The 19,652-nt window shown below is 33.7% G+C and overlaps 1 protein-coding gene, 1 long non-coding RNA gene and 1 other non-coding gene across 4 annotated transcripts in view; 1 reads left to right on the top strand and 2 right to left on the bottom strand.

The window, feature by feature from the left end:
• Positions 1–19,652, bottom strand: part of PTPRQ (protein tyrosine phosphatase receptor type Q) — a 218,386-nt gene that overhangs the window by 51,499 nt on the left and 147,235 nt on the right. For both annotated transcript variants that reach the window (XM_032346908.1, XM_032346909.1), the window contains 6 exons: positions 14,026–14,212; positions 10,802–11,046; positions 8,303–8,369; positions 4,939–5,097; positions 4,167–4,389; positions 2,254–2,327 (listed from right to left, as the gene is read on the bottom strand). In XM_032346908.1, coding sequence (XP_032202799.1) covers positions 2,254–2,327; positions 4,167–4,389; positions 4,939–5,097; positions 8,303–8,369; positions 10,802–11,046; positions 14,026–14,212 — 955 coding nt within the window. The remainder of the gene's footprint in view (positions 1–2,253; positions 2,328–4,166; positions 4,390–4,938; positions 5,098–8,302; positions 8,370–10,801; positions 11,047–14,025; positions 14,213–19,652) is intronic.
• Positions 114–4,273, top strand: LOC116593092. Its single transcript, XR_004286742.1, has 3 exons — positions 114–246; positions 1,809–1,879; positions 4,190–4,273. It is a non-coding gene; the product is annotated as an uncharacterized LOC116593092 (long non-coding RNA).
• Positions 19,216–19,322, bottom strand: LOC116594585. The gene has a single exon (XR_004287298.1). It is a non-coding gene; the product is annotated as a U6 spliceosomal RNA (small nuclear RNA).

Here is a 19,652-nt window from a genome sequence, read left to right on the forward strand (position 1 = left end):
TATTACCAGGGCACACAGACATTAGTACCTGGATGACTGGGGTGGGGATAGTCATGATTTCAAAGAAGGAATGAGAGAACTCATGGCATATTTCTGCTACCTTCTAGAATTATTTTATTCCACTGAATTGGTGGCGAGAGAAAGGAAGAAAAAGAAGAGCATCACCGAGGAGCACCTTGAAACCACCTGCAGCCAAAGTACTAGTTGAGGTCCACCTTCAGCCAGAGAGAACCTATTTGACAGAATGTGAGAAATCACATCCTTGAATATCATGGTTCCGCATGCTCGTCTTTCCCCTTTTTTCATTCCTATTACTCTGGGTGTTGTAACTTCATCTCTCAGAGAACTGACTGAATGTATCTTCACATCGATAATCTGCATGAAACCAGCAATCTATGAGAGACATACCACACAAGAAAACTACACAGCGAGGCAACATCTTCAGCACTGTTCCTACAAAATGTCATCTCTGTTAGATACATGAACTATCCACTTTGTCTGTGTCTCTTATCTTCCTTGGTAAACGCACCAGGATCACCATTTTGTTGTCGTAATAGTTTCTGAATGCTCTGACCTAAAGGAAATGATGTTGGTGCCATCAAGACATTTAGTTCACTGTGGTGGTGTCAGGGTGTGATCCACTCACCTATCAAATTATAAAATTCTCCACACCATTTCAAAACCACAAGTCTAGTCAGCCAGATGTAAAATGATTGAATTACTGGGTAAAATTAATTAATCAAACTATTGATTTCATGGAATAAGACAGTTGAGGCAAAGAAATTCATGTTATTCCTTTATAAACATCTATGTAGCCAACCATAAAGCCCCCTTATTTCTTCAAGACTGAAAATTTCCTTAACTAAGTAGAGGTTGCTGAAGCTGACTTTTTAGACAATTAAAACTTCCTCAACCAGCGGAGAATTTCTAACTTAGAATAGTGGAAAAATCTACCTTCTTCCAGCCACAACTCTCACTGAAATCTGTTGCAACTCACATTATACTGTGGATCTGAATGGCACACAAAGGTACACATTCTAAGAGCTTGGCACAGAGAAAATTGGAAGCTACAATGTATTAGGAGAAATCCTAGGGAAATAATTTTTCCTAAAAAACCGTGTATTTCTATAATCCTTGATTATAACTTATCCAAAAAGAAGTGATTAAGTATTTAAAATTTTACTAACTATAAAATATTACTATCTTTATATACGCTATTTTATTTAAGTCTTTCAAGTGGACACTCTCATCACCATTTTCTAAATAGGAAACTGAGGTTTATAGAAATTATTTTCTCAAGTGGCAGAGTCAAGTTTTGAATCCAGGTCTAAATCTTGTTTTTCTATTTGTAATGGTTATGGAATCTGTGCTAGAATACTGGTTGAGCCACTTAATTACTTAATCTGGGCCTTGGTTTCCTCATCTATAAAGTGGAGCTAGCAGCACCTAAAAGCTTCTCTCCATCTATTGACATTATGCACTAAATTCTTTGCTGAAAAGACTGTCCAGAGTAATACAGGATGTTCAGCAGCCTCTCTGGCCTCTACCCACTAAATACCAGTAGCTTGGCCCATAATTGTGACAACCAGACAACCAAAAATGGCCACAGACATTGCTACCTATTCCCTGGAGAGTAAAATCATTCTGGTTGAGAACTACTGGTATCAATTAAAAGACAGTTGTGAAGAGTCCATTAGTTACTACATACAAAGAGTCTAGAAGATGATGATGATGGTAAAGATGGGGGTGGGGAGGAAGTGGAGGAAAACACTTGGCATTGGACTAAATTGTACTTCTGTTTTATTCAGCCTGATTGGAGAGAGATCATAAAAACTCATGAAAGACTTGATTAGAAAGAAAATAAACTTTAAAACAGCTGGTAAGTTTCTAGTTTTTAAGATTATTTCAGGTTTATTCCATAAACCTTTTCCTTTCTTTATTAAGTAAAAATGTTTTACATAGGAGATTATATATTAAACAGCCAAGTAAACATTTGCTTAGTATAATGCTAGTACACATCAGCATAGAACTAACACCATATTGAAATCGATGTCCAGATTTGAATAGATGGAACATCCATCACTTAAAAAAATATCACAAATACTATTTTTTCTTTGTCAGGCTACTTAACCTTGAAATGAATTTATACTTGAGAACATTCAGTCATGGATTAATATATTTACTAATGAATGTTACAACTATGATTACCATGCTGAGATTATCAATGGAATTAAATTACAGAATATATCTTACCTAAAGTCTTAACAGGATCAGAATAATCAGAATCAGTAAATTGTCCCATAATATTTGTGGCTCTAAATTTAAATCTATGAAATAAAAAAAATTAAAAACCAACAATTTGCATGGTATATGACTTTTTTCTATGAACAATTTAACAAATTGCAATGAAAATGCACATTTTTATTCAAGAGAAAATGTATTTATAAGATGCAAACTTGGAAATCAGTTGCCATCAGAACAATATATCCTATCCTTATGTGAGATGAATAATTATCCTGAACATAAGAGAGTAATTAAAAGTTTGGTCAGACTCGTGAGGTCAGCAGTTTAAACAGATGAAGATTACATCCCTCATAGATTTATTTGGATGAAATTGTTTCATGTCTGTGAAACTGTGTTACACAAATATACCGTACAAATACAAAGTATAATAACTGCTATACCTCAACTACCTTTAAAAATCCCAGTGATTTGGAATGGTCATACAGAATTATTTTGTTCACATGTTAACAAAGTAAGAAAAATTCTTCTTAATTTTCTGTGTGCACAGAAGTGTTTTCACTTTCTATGCATTTATGACATAAGAAACAGAAAATGGTTACAGAATGGGTGATTCTAACATCTTCAGAGATAACTGAAATTTACCTTATTTAAAAATGATAGACATCTAAGCATTTTAAAGTACAAAACCAACTTATATTAATAAGTTTCAGTTTGTAATTTAATCTCTACCCTTCTAAAATTCTCATGATTTTATTGATTATGTGAAGAGTCTGTGTTGGAAAAAGATGCAAGATAAAAAAAATTGAATAAATATTACATTTTATTTCAAATAAAATATTTGAATAAATATAAATATTAAAATATTTGAATAAATAGTAAATAAATAAAATTTGAATATTAAACTTTGAATAAGTATTAAATATTTGAGTAAATATTAAATAAACAAATAAGTAAGTAATTTTATTACTGCCTATGTATAATGATTAAATTTCAGGTAATGACTTAGTAACCAAAGTAACTATACTTATTAGTTGATGATACAGCAGTCTATTTTTTCAAATGTATAACCTTTCTGTTTTTCTAATGTTAACTTGGCTTAGGATGTTTATGAAGAATTTAATAATGCTTTAAGTATCAGGCAAACAAGAAATTAGCTGCATTTTTCAAATTTAGTAGTAAAAACTATATTTTGGAGATTAAATAATTTAAAATTAAAATTGACAAATTTTAAAAGATAAAAAATTTAAAAAAATAAAAATAAAAAAATAAAATTGACAAATTTTAAAAATTTAAGATTTAAAATGACAAAACACAGTCAATTTAACAGGAGATGTGATTAATTTAGCAAAGCATTTAATAAAACCAGAATACCAGCAGTAGTATTTAATACACTAGATTATTATGATCTACAAAATGACAAATATTAAAGTGAATTATAAATATTTCAGTCACTAATTGAGTGGCTTGGTAGTACAAAGAGGACAAAATTACTGGTATGACTGATAAACTGAAGATGTCATCAACTAAAAGATTAAGATAGTGTTTCTAAAAACCCGTACATTAGCATGTGTTGCAAAATACTGAGTGAAGAGCACAAAATATTATATGTTAGTCATATTATCTTTTACAGAAAGAATTCAGTTCTCCTATCCATGTTCTCCAATTACATGTTTTTCATATTGTTCTTATGTCACTTACCATATCAAGTCATAATTACTTCTAAGCTTGCTTACTTTCCCTACAGAACTGTACATTTAGGGAATGTAAGGACAATGTTTTATTGATCTTCACCTCATAGCAGGTCATGATACATTACGGATGCTAGTGCTTATTGGAAATACAAAAAGATGGGTAGATGGATGAATAAAAGACGTCGACTTGCTTGCTGTCATGATGCATTCATAAGTGTCAACTATACTTACAAGTATTGCTTTTTTGGTTTCAGAGGTCCATTGCAAACTCTGTCTTCATTGCCAGGAATCATGCACGCATTATCAGCACCAATGATGTAGATTTCTTCATTGCCACTGAACTTTGTCTTTCCTTCCGTACACGGAGGATTAGGAAAGCCTTCATTTGTAAAATATGGCCTTGGTTTATTAAAATATGCATCATACCACTTTGTTACATTTCCATCATGCTGAGCTATTTTCAGAAAAAAAGGATAAAATAACAAGTAATATATGAAGTATTTTCACATTTCTGAAGAGCATTTCTGTAATCGCATGAGGAAAATCTGGATGCAACATCCGTCACTCTGTGAACCACAAGGGATGATTCAGCTGATCTACCTGGATAAACAGGGAACCCTATCTTTTTCCATTCCACATGACTGAGGCTTTATTGTGGAGGATAACTTCTCAGAGACTGAAAGAACCTCTCTCAGTCAAGGGTAACTCTCCTGTTCATACCTCCAAAGAAGCTATCAAGACTCCATCTTGCCAAAATCAAGCAATCCAGTCAGTATATGGAATAAATAGATCACATATTTTAACTATGCCTTTTCTTATTTTTGTCAAGTAATTTAGGTGTACATTAATGATTAGTATAATTAATGATAATATTAATAGTATTAAGCTCAAAAGTTGTGTGATAACAGGTAATCAACCTTATATTACTAATTTTGAACTGAAATTTCTTTAGCATTCAACAATTCATACCCTAATTACAAGATAAGTTAACAGTTGATGATACCTCCTGCTTCTGTTACAAGCACTTGTACATTTTTGATTGGTCCATGATCATCATTGTAGTAACATATTGGCATTCTGATTGTAATTGTTGTTGAAGTCACAAGCAGTTTTCCTGTGGCATCATAAATAGCGGTTGGTTTGGTTTTTGGTCGTGCTGGAGCTTTAAACAAAGAAGAAATACCACTGCAATTGATTTTTTTGTTTCTGAAGAGAAGAAAAAATTTTAAATTCTCATTTCATGCAGGCGATTTATATATAAAATGATGACAAATGACAAATGAAACAGAGTTTTGTTTGAATATAACAGATGGTTAGCAATTATTATCTCCTGAAGTTTTAATTATGTATTTCTTTTTTTTTAAATTATGTATTTCATAATTGCTTGAGATAATGGGGCTCAGGTGTGATTTTTACCCATCTGAGTCCTCTTCACATATTAAAAAAAATCAAACTATTTATGTTCCCATTCATATAATTTTTATAAGTGCATTAAATCATACAATATTTTAGTGGTTTTTTCCTTCTTTTACTTCCTTTAGCTGATTCATCAATTTCTATTCTAGTCATACCAACATCCCTCCCACAGTTTATCCATGCCAAACATATGGATGATATCCCCCATATTTTTCTCCATGTTCACATAACTATATAAAATAGATAAAGTCATAGATGATGGATTATTCTCACTTTTGATTTTTTTAAATGGGACTATATCATGTATTATAATCACTCCACATATTGCTTTCTTCACTTATGTATGACTTATATAAGTCTTTCTATGTCACCAAGCATGGGGCTAACTCATTCTTTTTAATGATTATGTTATATATCAGGGTGTGACATCATATTTATTCAATCATTCAGCTAGTAATGGGAATTCACTTTTCCTTCTGGTTTTGAACATTTGCTGCAATAAATAGCCTTATATATTTAGTCTTATTTACTGATCCTTTTATTTCTATGGAATAGATTTCCAAGAACAGAATTTCTGAAACAAAATACATAAATATTTTTAACTTTAATAGGTATTACCAGAATAATTTCTGAAAGTGCCATGATAATTCACATTTTACTGTCAATGCATACAAACGTCTCCAAAATCAATATCTGTAAGAGCTCTGCTTGTTTCATTTCATCTCATAGCTATATGCGTAGACCAGCTTTTGGAGCACAGCACGTTGCTTAATCAAACTTCAATTTCCATATTTATTAAAATTTTTTTAAAAGCCTCTCAATAATGCCATAAAATTGGCAATACCATTTCCATTTTATAGATGAGGAAATGGCCTTATGTCACATAGCTGTAAAAGGGAAATACCAAGATTTCAATCAAATCTTTTTGGCTTGATCTTTAGCTCATTCCTCTGTAATATAAGGGCTATAATAATATTAGAAGTTTAGGAAGTTTATTGGAGGAACTACCCATGAAGAGTCAAGGAACAGGGAACAGAAGTAGGCAGCAAGAGCCTTTAGACCCCAGATCACAGGTTTAATACCTGTGTGAGACAAGAAGGAAGGAAGGATTCAGCAGCAAGAGCCTCAGATTTCCCGGATTTCTGGAAAACTCTCAGCCAGGCCACTGGGGAGTCCCTAAGAAAAGGTTTCCAGTTAGAGGAATCTGGCATTTTGATAGGATTATCCAACTGTATATTATGTGTCAAATGCAAATTTAATGACACTACTATTAATTCAAGGCCACTCCATGTCACCAAAAATAATCATGCATATTACTGGAGAAAAATGAGTCTCTAGCACCTCACCAGTACCACCAGTACTCACATATTTTTTCTAGACACCTAATCACGAGTCTATCTGTCCTATCTAAGGAGTGGAAAGTCAGAACAAATCATCTCTATATGGGGATGATCAAAGCAATACACATAGGAAGTTTTGCTAAAGAATTAATAAAATGAAGCCATCGTTATCTGCATACTGACTGGTCTGTCACTGAATAACAAAAAGAGATTAACATGGTATGACATAAGTCCTTCTTTATGAAGTCATTTTGTAAAACAGCTGATGTTTTTGAAGAACTTATGCATTTGCATGTTCCAAGTAGTTTGGAATTAAAAGCGAAAGCAAATCTCAATACTTTTAAATAATACTACAGTTAAATAAACTATCATTGATGAAAAGACAAAATTTACCAGCTTCATCTTACAGGGAATATTTCTTAATAGTACTTAATAGTACTAGTTTCTAGGCACTGTCCTAAGGGTTTTCAAAGATTCTCTCTTTTAATCTTTACAACAATCTGTGAGGTAGGAACTAGCCTTATCTGCATTTTACAACTTATAGAGGTTAAGACACTTGCCCAAAGTCTAACAGATATCAAGAGGCCAGTCCAGTATTCAGTCTCCGTAGTCTGATCTGGCTCGTTTAATCACTCTGCTCTGCTGTGCTTACAAAAGACTAAGAAAAGTTACTCTCTGCTTCAGAATGAGGAGCATTCTACTAACGGTCTGTATGTTTCATTTTTTTTTTTAAAGATTTTATTTATTTATTTGACAGAGAGAAATTACAAGTACACTGAGAGGCAGGCAGAGAGAGAGAGAGAAGGAAGCAGGCTCCCTGCTGAGCAGAGAGCCCGATGCGGGACTCGATCCCAGGACCCTGAGATCATGACCTGAGCCGAAGGCAGCGGCTTAACCCACTGAGCCACCCAGGCGCCCTGTATGTTTCATTTTTTTAATCTCTGCAGGTTTTACTATAGATTTTTAGAGAGATGGCACAGTTGCATGTATGTTTTCAGTCAGGAAGAGAAAGAATCCGAATGACTGACTAGCCCTAAGTTTTTCTTAACAATCTCTTTTGGTTTTCATGGATCGTTTTGTGTGAGGGAGGCAGACTTCAATCTTAATTATATTTTCTATAAACAATACCTGTCAGAATAATGAATTGATCGATCTACTTTACAGTCAGAATCACAAAGCAGAATATATGGTAGTGCAGTAAACATTATCTGATTAAAAAAGAATTTTACTTTCAAGATAAAGATCAGTCAAGGAATTTAATTAAGACTAGTCAAAGTCTAGCCATGGGTAATTTAACAATGAATTTTCAATAAAACTACAAAACATAATAACGGACTATAAAATTTGTCTTAGAAAACTTTAAATTCAGAGGGAAAGAATGTAAGATAAATAGCAGGTGGGCATTCTCTTTAAGATGGTAATTTGCATTATTATTTAGACATTTTAAATATAGCTTTAATAAGCAGAGTTTATTACTAAATGTAGGCTTATTATTGCATATGTATCATTTAAAAGCTTGACTACATTCTTAGCTCTAATAATAGAATTCAATTATAATTACTCTTTGATTAAGACCACAGTATTTCACAGGAAGGCAGTTCATGTCTGTACCTTTAATGTCCATGGTTATTCTCATCTGAACCTTTGGCCCTGCGCCAGCACTATTGATTGCATAAACCTAAAAAAAGAGAAATATCTTGTTACTATTTTTATCAGGGTCATATGTAATTTTAAAATGATTCTATTTTTAAAAACAAACATAGCCTATTTATTATATTTTTCTTGCATTTACTCAAATGAATACAATCTGTGGAGGAAGATCATTCATAATAAAGTAGTTTTTCAAACTATCTTACAGTACTAAGGCCTGAGAACAAAGGGTGAGTGACTTCAACAGCCCTATCATGGTGACCAGGAAGGATGTGGCTTCACTTTGAACCCGTGGGAGGAGCAGAGGCAGAAAGCCCCTAGGTCTACACTCCTTCATCTACTCTCACATCTGCGCCATCCCTCTGTAGCTAGATAACTCTGGCTTTCTTTAAATCCATATTCAAGACTCTCTTTTTTTCCCCTTCTCTGAAATGAAATCCTATTCCTTCAACCTCCTTGTTTTCCTGTATTAAATCATCCCTCTGAAAGTTGGCCTTTATGCCCTTTTTCACCCCTGCCCCGAAGTATCCGACACTATAACCTGCATAATGGAGCATATACACATAAAACATTTCTGTTTGTATAGACAGAGGGTGATTCACACAAATGGGGATCCTTTCAATTCACTTAATGCTTAAGAAATTGTAGACAGAGAATCTTTTATTTACTTTATTTTGCTCTATAAAAACAGAGACTATATTCTTGCCCAATCTCATTCACAAACACAATTCAGAATATAATATGTGTATTGGAACTAATTGACTTGTTTTCTATACTTCCACTCTATAGATACTTACAAAACTAAAATTATAGTAATATATATGATGCAATGGGCACAGTAAACAGACAAAGCCTAAAAAATGGGGTCAAAAAATATCTAAAGAAAATATTTATTGGAACTTGTAAATTTAAGGAAAGAAGTATTAGGGTGCCTGGGTGTCTCAGTTGGTTAAGTATCCGCCTTCGGCTCAGGCTCAGGTCATGATTCCAGGGTCCTGGGATCGGAGCCCGACATGGGCTCCCTGCTCAGTGGGGAGTCTGCTTCTCCCTCTCCCTCTGCCTTTCCCACCTCATCCCCTCCACACCACTTGTAAACCTGTTGAATGAAGATATGCAGGTTTTGTTTAAGTAGGTTGGGATGTTATATATTGTTAATAAATTCCTTGGTGTTGGGGAGCTATAAATTGCATTTTTTGAGCAGTAAGTTAGATAACTTTTTTACTATTAAGTTTTTGCTATTTTTTTCTTCAAATTATGAATTAGTTCTACTTTGTTTCCTATTCTTTTCTCTTATTCCAAAAGGCAAAACTCATGGAGAACTCACTGCTTCCTATAACTCTAATTCTTTAAATCTTACAATAATCTTATAAAGAAAGCATTATTCCTATTACTGTTTTTTCCTTTTTTTTTTTTTTGGTTTCAAGTTTTTATTTAAATTCCAGTTGGTTAACATATAGTGTAATATTAGTTTCAAGAGCAGAATTTACTGGTTTTTTTTTTTAGATAAAGAAACTGAGGTACAGAATTGAGGCAAGTGCTCAGAAGCAAATCACAGAGTCAGGATTTGAACTCAGATCAGTTCATTCTTTTAACCACCCTCCCTCTACCTTACAGAATAAAAGTCCATATAATGGGGTGTGCAATAAGAATCCTAGCAGGACAGATACATATATTAAAAAATATATTAATAAAGAAAAATAATACAATAAAAAAAATACAGGATCATATATTGAACGTTCAAAAACAATATGGGTGAGAGTTACTTTTTTTATTTTGTGATATTTCTGTGTTTACTCATGTATCCTGAGGACCTTTGATGAAAATATATTTTTAAAAAAATTAAAAAAAATATATATATATAGTGAGTGAAGGAAGAAATGAAGATATGCAGGTATATAGATGTAATATAAAGAAAAACATATATATGAATATAAATTATTTATAAGTGTTCTGATTACATGATAATCATAAAAGAAGGTAGGAAAATTAATTACTAAGCTACTTCAATGTTTAGGGTGAACTCTATGTTGCTTAAAAGATGATATTCTGACCATATAATTCTATTCGCAAAGTTTAAGACATACTACAAAAACACATTTTTGAAATAAATTGTGTGAATATCTGTATGTCTGTAAACACACATGGATAATTAAAATTGGGATGTAAAATGCTTAGCTTTAGTAATTATTATGTGAAAGGTATGTGAATTTCAAACATGTAAATCGTTGTTTCTGCCCTTTGCCTTTGAAATTTGCTTTTCCATTTTCCATTTTCCATTTATAATCACACATAAATGGCCTCCCTTCAGGTAGAATCTCTCTTTACATATCACTGCTCTCTTGCTTTTAACATGCATTTTTCCCCCTTTATTTTATTTCTGGATTTCTACTATTGTTGGATGCTGAGTTTGCAAACTGACTTTTTAAAACAGGAGAGTCATTAAAAGCTACGGATGCTTACACTGATATTATACGTATGTCCACCTTTTAGTCCTTCCAACATCGCAATGACGGATGTGTCAGTTTGCTGGATAATACTGAGGTTGTGAATCTGGACAGCGGTAGGATCATCTTCTCGGTAAACTAAAGCTTGGTATACTTGGATATTTCCATTGGGTTGAGAAGGAGGAAGAAACGTTAACTGGAATTTTGTAACCTCATCTGGTATCTTCTGAAATGTCATGTTGTTAGGTGGATCCTTGGGGACTAAAGTGAAATATTAATCAATTAGTTTTTAAAACTTTTTGTTTCTCTTTTTAATCTCCATTTAAAATATATGTTAAATGTCTGCTTCTAAAATGTGTTACACAATTATTTAAACCATGTATGCTACGGAGACAAGCAAAATGGCTGATATGTGTGGGCTACAGAAATCATAATGGTGATTCACTTAGTTTGGTTATTTATTTATTTTGACTTCTACATGTATTTGTTTTTATATAGAATGCATTCCCATGACTTTTGTACTGCTTATTTAAAGATAATGTAGACTCACAGGAATTTGTGAAAGTGGTCCATACATACCCCTAGAACATTCCCCCGAATTTTACCAGTGGTGACAACTTAACTAACTAGTTTTATATCAAATCTCAAACCTGGATATTGACTTTAGTACAATACTGTTAATTAGATTACAGGCCTTAATCGGGTTTCACCATTCTCACATGTTTTCATAAATGTGTGTGTAGTTCTATGCAATTTCATTCCATGTAAAGATTCCTGTAATCATTACCAGAAATAAGGTGTGAAACTTTTCCATTTCCATAGAGAAACCTCCCCGGCTGTCCCCTTGCATTTGCACCCTATGCATTCCCAAAACACGAACCATTGTTCTTCACAGTTCTGTCACTTTAAGGAAAGCACCAGCATAATGCTTAAATTCCATCAAGGTTGTTGTATGTATCAGTGATTCATTCTTTTTTTTATCACGGAGCAGTGTTCCAGTTTGTGGATACACCAAAGTTTGTTTAATCATAGAAAAGCATTTGGGTTGTTTCTAGTTTTTCTGTTACTTCTAATAAACCTGCTATTAATGCTCATTTACAGCTGTTTGTGTGAACATAAACTTTTAATTCTCTGTGATAATTGTCCAAGAATATGATTGCTAGGTAATGTGCTCTAAGTGCATGCTTAGTTTTATAAAAGGCTGCCAAACTATTTTTCAGTGTGGCTGTATCCTTTTGCTTTCCCACTAACAATGTACAAGAGATCCAATCTCTTTGTATCTTTGCCAGCATTTGGCATCATCACTATTTTATAATTATTATTTTATCTGTTCTAGTAGATGCATAGTGATATCTCATTGTGGTTCTAATTTGCATTTCCTTAATAGCTAATGATGCTGAAACTCTATCTTATCATGAGTTTATTTGCCCACTGTATCTCCTCATGATGAAATGTCTGGTCAAGTCTTTTCCCAATTTCTAAATGGAATTTTTTTGAGTTTCGAGAGTTCTTCATATATTCTAGATATTTCATCTTATTTTTAATAAATAAAAATTAGCCTAATACACAACAGCTAAGTGTCAGTGAATTATCATGAAAGAAAGTGATATATGTGAGTATGAAATTAATTTATGAATATAAGAACTAGTTCTTGCTGTACTACATATTAGTGTTCTCTATATAAATGAATGACTGCATGAATATATTTATTTTGATCAAACTGAAATGGATATATCTCCCATACTAAGGGGATTTCCATGAATAAGGCTGCTAATATTTGGCTAGCAAAGCTCGGATGCTCAAGCTCTAGTATTTTTATTTATTATTTATTATCTTATAAAATATCTTTATAGGTAAAACTCTGCAACAAGCAAAAAAAAAAAAAGCAAATAATAACGGTGGGAAAAAAAGAGGAACAGATAAATATGGTATAGTGCCAAATATCAATATTAAGTAGAAAAATGCATAGCTAAAGTGAAAGTTAAATTGGCTCAAGAGAGATGTATTGTCACATTTGTTGTTATACATTTCTATGATATAAAAATATGTTTTCTTTTAATAAGAACTCTTTCTAAAAAATCAGATTAGGTTTAAGGTTGGATAAGTGAAATAACTCTCTGAATGCTGGAAAGAATTTCCCATTTTCCAAATATCTTCGGTTTTACCTCTAAAATTCTACTCTTAGAGATTTAGTAATAATTTATTTAACCATGATATCTTTGTGAGGGGTAGCATTTGACAATCAGTACTTCACGGTATGAGTGTGAATAAATTCAGCAGCAACTTTCCTCCCAGGTGAGATGTGGGAGAAGTACAAAGTATAAGAAAGTAAGTATCTGGGATATATGTGGCAGCAAAATGGAAACAAATGAAATTTTAGGGTGCTGAGGATATCTTCTAATGCAGAACCATAACTTTATAGACAATAGAGCATATAACATAATGAAAAGACTAGCTAAAAAACATGTTTTACCTCCTATACTTACCTTACAGAGAGCAACAAATAAACTATAGCAACACTTCCCTTCATGTGCTCTTTCCAAAGATAAATCTGGTGGCAAAGAACATCAGGAGTCTGAAGGAGGATAGGGCAAGCAAGTTCTGGGAAGCTGACTTTCCACACTTAATTCCTATTGGTTACAAACTTATTATTCATTCAGACCCTGTTTGTAGGAACTTGAGGACATCTGTATGGATTCTGACATTTATTAAATAGGTTATGTAATAAAAACACGTCATTTGATTAGGTGAGAAAAACAGAGAAGGTAAGCATGACCAGGATTCTAATTTTGAATTGCAGATTATATAATGATAGACTATTACTACTTTAATGTGCATTTAAATCATAGAAATAATTAAAATGGAATTTTACATGAAAAATTATTGGCTATAGACCATTTGAAAAATCTTCTCTTAGGCAAGGTAACTCAATTTCTGAAATATTTAGTGTTTAAATAAATACAAAAAAATACAATTAGGACATTATTATGAGCTAATTTGTTTCTGTATTTCCAAGAACCAATTATTCTATATAATTCCTCTTTGCCTAAAAAATGTAAATAGAAAACTTCACGTTTATCAGTTATGGTGAATCACGGAATTTTGTATTTTATACACTTAAAAAATGTCTTGTAAAACATACCCTTTTAAAGGGGTGGTATGAGAAATTCTAAAAAAAAAAAAAAAAAAAGGCACTTAAATCTCAGTCAGCTTTTAGCAGTGATGGGAAATATGCCTTACCTGATTCTAAAGTAGTAACAATCACTTCAGCGCTTGACTTTCCTTCTGCATATGCAGCACTTATGTTTCCAGTGAACGCTGTGATCACCACAGAATACCTTGTGAATATTTTCAAGTCTTTAATTTCTATGGTCTTATTTTCCTCATTTGACTTGATGAAGGAAATATTAAATTCATCACTGTCTACCTATAGGAAAAAATAGCTAGTAATTAAAGGAAGTTAGTTGCACTTGAGATCCAAATCACCAAAACATAATACTACAAAGCTACGTGTGGTACACTTATCTAGCCAAGATTTAAATTAGTTTTTTTCTTGCAGTCAGATTGTCCTGGGAAATCTAAAGTGCCACTTTAACAGTCTACTTATAAGCAATTATTTCAACAACTGAAAGTAAAAGAAAAAAATAATAAACTAACCCATCACAGTCAGTCAATCCATCTAATGAACAAGTAAGTATTATCTCTGTGTCAATGAAACTCTACTTTCAACTGCATTTTTTATACCAACATATAAAGTATTATTTGTTTGAGGGGTACAGGTCTGTGAATCATCAGTCTTACACAATTCACAGCACTCACCATAGCACATACCCTCCCCAATGGCCATCACCCAGCCACCCAATCCTTCCCACCTCCTCCTCTCCAGCAACCCTCAGTTTGTTTCCTTAGATTAAGAGTCTCAACTGCAATGTTTTATAGGAGAAAGAATACAGGTTTGGGTAATTAATCAGTAAAGGTTCAAATCCCAACTTGGTCATGTAATAGTTCCTGTAGCATTTGACAAATCACTTGTGTTCTCTGTGTCTTACTTTCTGTGTACGTAAAATTGCAGTAATAATATCTATTTAGTTTGGTGAGAATTAGAAAAACAGATCTGAAGTAGTTGGCCCAGAGAATTTGATTTTTTTTTGACTATGACTTACCAAAAGGAAGCACATTTTGTAACATAACTCAGAATGTGTGTGTTATACTCTTATATGTATACATATACACACTTCTTTACAACTTGAAAACAATTTCCAGAAATGCAACTTCTTTCTGAAATGCACTTTGATATTTTCTTCTTTTTGAAATTTTACTCCAGTTCATTAAAAAAAATTTTGGTCATGAGTGCAGTTTGAAAAACTCCCATCTAGCACTAAGCATGGCACTGGATGAGGAGACAATCGTGGATGTTATAAGTATTAGATGCGCAAAAATGAGTATCCTTAGGTGTATTAAATATAGTCGCATAGTGTATTCAAACATCGTCTGCGTTTGTCTTTGATGCAGAGTCTGGCCTATTCATTGCAGGTATTAAACATAGCTAAAGTTTCTAGCAATACAAAGAAGGGATTTTCCAAAGATGAACAACAGAAAATTTGAAATCCTACAATGCATGCTACTCTCAGGTATCCAAATTGAAACACTTAAAACCAGATTGTGTACACTGTTCACACTACTAAGTTCTTCTCAACTTGACCCTCCCTTGTAACTTTGGAAGATTTTTTGTTCAAAATATTCTTCAAATGCCCTTTTCTAAGAGCTTTTTTAACTTAAAGAAGATGTTGCTATGAGAAACACAGTAAAAGGCTGACCAATAACGTAAGCATTGCGAAGTCAAAGAGATTGTTCCCACCTTAGAGCACTGAAGGCAGTTGCCTCCTTTCTGTAAAGTGGCAGAAAACCAAATCAGCATAGGAATACTATTGATCAAGTGCATGTACTCACTGGTAGGAAGTGAGTGTGATTCAGTTAGTTCTCAGCATTTAAACATCCCTTAAAAATCTAGCTTTTAAAATTTTCCTTAAGACTACCCTTATATTGGGACACCTGGGTGGCTCAGTCAGTTGAGTCTTTGGCTCAGGTCATGGTCCTGGAGTCCTGGAATCAAGTCCGGCATCAGGCTCCCAGCTCCATGGGAAGTCTGCTTCTCCCTCTGACCTCCCCTCTCATGTTCTCTCTCACTCTGTCTCTCTCTCTCAAATAAATAAATAAAATCTTAAAAAAAAAAAGGATTAAGTTTATGTTCATGCTCGGCAAGAATTACCTAGAGATGAGTGACAGTTGACTCCTATAACGGGGCATGAGTCTTCAAATCACCATGGCTCTGCCCGACTGGCTGAAGTTTATCTTACTTGACTGACCACCATAACTATATGAATTCTGATTTTATAGAGTTGGTGAATTCCTCAACATTCCACAGTTATTTCGTAGCTCAAATAGAATTTGCTCCCAAGTCTTTCAAGAATTCAGAACTCTCTACACTACTACACTGGGCCTGATCTTATAAAGTAAAATTAAATTATTTCAATGTCTTCCATTAAGATAGGATGTACCAAATATTGAGTAATAAAAAGTGACATAATATGCCAGTGTTCTACTATATCTTAAAAAACATATATAATAAAATCCAAAAAGAATATTGGGTCTTCAAATACAGAATGTACCAAAATTCATTTATATTCTTCACTAAACCTACTCTGTCATTGTTATTGTTAATCATTATTTGTTCGCTTACCCAGGACTGAAACCTCAGACCTTTTGGATTCATTATTTCCCTTTTACCAATTCCAAGCTTGTTTGCTCATATTTTATTTGATCATCTATTATTATTATGAAATGTGCCCCATTATTTTTTCAGTACAGTAGTTTTATAGGCAATGTCAGCCGTTAGACTTTGATTCTATTTTCTTTCCTTTTCCTACCCCATTTGCCCTCTTCCCCACCTGGCACACCTCAATTCATTCCTCAAGTCCCATAACCAATATAACCTCCTCTGTGAAGTCTCCTATGTATTGTATGCCACTCATAACAGGAACTTTAATTACTTTGCTAGTTTATGGTCCTAAAAAACCATATAGCTCACATTCTATGATTAGCTGTTTGCATTTTGGTGTCTCCCACTACAGTGTGAGCTACCTAAGTTCTGCATCCTTATTTTGATGAGCAGAAATGATAAATAATTGTTATTTTGAAAACAAACAAACAAAACAAACAAAACCAACAAAGGGAACAACAAACAAGGGACCACAAAAATGCATGAATTTATGATAGTATCATCCAGGGTGATACCTGTGCCCATATATCTTTAAGACTATCAAGTTTTGCTTGAGCCTTTTAGGAAGAGAGTTTTATGACCCTGTGACTAGTATTTGGTAAAGGCTACAGCGCAAGTCTTAAATTCAATGATATGTGTTCTTCCCTGGCCTAGGAGCCAATGATTTTTGAAGACAGATAATTATGTATCCATGAAATGAGCTACAGATAAGCTCCATAAAGACAATGTCCATATCAGACTTGTTCCAGGTATCCAGCACCTAGCACATTTCAAACCATGACAGCCTAGTTCCAAGAACCCTGGGGTAACTGAGAAGTGCTACAATCTCTTTGAATTCTTGTTATCTTTGACCCAAAAGGTTTGGATGGTCATATACTACAACTTGGCACATTTTATTTTCTACTTGGTGGTTTTTCCTTTCTCCTATCACACTACTGTCTGCTGGGTATAGTCAGGTCTCAACCATTTGAGAAGCCATCATCTCTGTGCTTCAACCCCCCTTTATGCAAAATGAAGATAATATATTTACAGCAAAATATTAGAGGAGAGGCTACTGATAGAAAGTAAACAATTACCATGTTCATCATCCTTCTCTTTCCCTCGCTCATTTTTAATATCTTTAAGAATACTAAGAGAGTGAGGTTATAAACCACTTTTTAAAAAAAATTATTTTCCCCTCCTTTAAATATGATCAAATTTCAAGAGAGAACTGTTTTCATTAATAAGGTGTCTTTTGACAGAACAGAGCGTTCTCATTTTATAATTTGCTTTTAATACATATTCCCAGAGTGCTTGTCATGCGTGTTGATTACTTTTGGCTAATTGTGAACTAAGTCTTCACAAATATGCTCTAAAAAGGAACATAAACAGAAGACTGAGTGGGAGTCCAAATGCAACAATAATCCCTTAAATTTTCTTTTAATCATGACAGGTCTTTTGAGAGAGAGGCACTTCCATTTTAGAAATAACACAAAGACACAATAAAACTATAAACATTAGACAAAAGGTAGGTAGAGAAAGCACGGAAGGGGGAGGAAAATCTACTGTAAATTAATTATCTGACTCAGTGCATGAGAGTCACGAGAAGAGAGTAGTCATCAGACCCAGTAAAACCCAAGCAGGGCCCTCACGAGCTTTTTCCGATCCTAATCCTAGCTTACACTCTGCATTATTTCCATTGGTGAGCACCTGTTTTAGGTGAAAGGATTGACTCTCACACCTGGGTTTCCATCTGTCTGGATGGCTCCTAGGCTGGTGACTTCAGTGGCCTCTTCTTTGAATGTCTGGATTCCCCAGGATTCAATCCTCAGGTTAGTTCTTAACAGAAGAGGTCCTTATGTGACATGTCCCGAATTTCATCTCATCCCTTCCTATCATTGCAACTACCATCTGAATACCAACACTTCCCAGATTTGCCAATTCAGATTTCCTCTCCTGAGCTCCAGATCTAGATACAATAGTGCTAAGGGAGTATCTTCATCTGGGACTCCTGGGTATCTCAAACTCAGTACATCTAGTACTGAATTCATTCCTTTCCTTTACAAATCTCTTTCTCTTCACACTTTTCCAAATTCTGTATCTTGAAGTCATCCTCAATTATTCCTTTTACTCACCATCCACCAAAATTTTTTTTCACCAAATCCTGTAGGTATAAATGATTTTCCATTCCCTTCCCTCAATACATTTCCTCTGTCCTTATCTTTTCCTACCCAGTTACTCTTACAGCATCCCGTCCCTGGTCGGATTTTGCACTAGGGCTGCTCTGTCCTCTGCAGTGCAACCAAGCTGATCCTATAAAATAGAAATCTATATCCCAGCACTGCTTTAATTCCTCAATTGATACTCCACTGGGTTTATCATGAAACCCACATTCCATTAACTGTTGTACAGTCTGCCTTCCTAATCTAGTTTCTCTCAGCATGTTTCTTGAATGCTTTGACCAAGGATTCCTGAACTGCTCACTTCTTCATGAATGAATCTTAATTTTCACAATGTTAGTACCATTTCTTCCTCATGGCCTGCTTCAGGTGTTTCTTGCATTAAGCTCTGATGTTACCTCTTTGGGGAGCTATTTCCCCTAATGTCTTCTCCCTTCACCTTTCGTATTCTGAGTTTTTTTTTTCACTGTATTTTTATTATTATTATTGTTTTAAAATAAGGAATGTTTCATGAATTTGCATGTCATCTTTGTTCAGGGCCCATGCTAATCTGCTCTTTGTCCTTCCAATTTTAGCATATATGCTGCTGAAGTAAGTACTTTTTCCACTGTATTTTAAACCAGTGTATTATTATCAGTTTAACCACCTGTTTACATACATTATCTAAAACCTGGGGATAAATATGATAATCGTGCTTATAATACTTTACTTACATTTATTAGGCCTTATTTACATTCACTGACCCTCAACTCAGGCAATGTTTAAAGTACTTTATGCATTATTTTCTAATTTAGTCTTCACAAGATCTCTGTACCCTGAGTACTATTCTTGATCTTTACTTTATAGATGTGGATACTAAAACACATATAAGTTAAGTAAGTTGCCCAAGGTCTAACAGAGCTAGGATTAAAATTCCAATAGTCTGGTTC

This window comes from Mustela erminea, chromosome 6, assembly GCF_009829155.1.
Source record: "Mustela erminea isolate mMusErm1 chromosome 6, mMusErm1.Pri, whole genome shotgun sequence".
NCBI classification, from domain to species: Eukaryota; Metazoa; Chordata; class Mammalia; order Carnivora; family Mustelidae; genus Mustela; species Mustela erminea.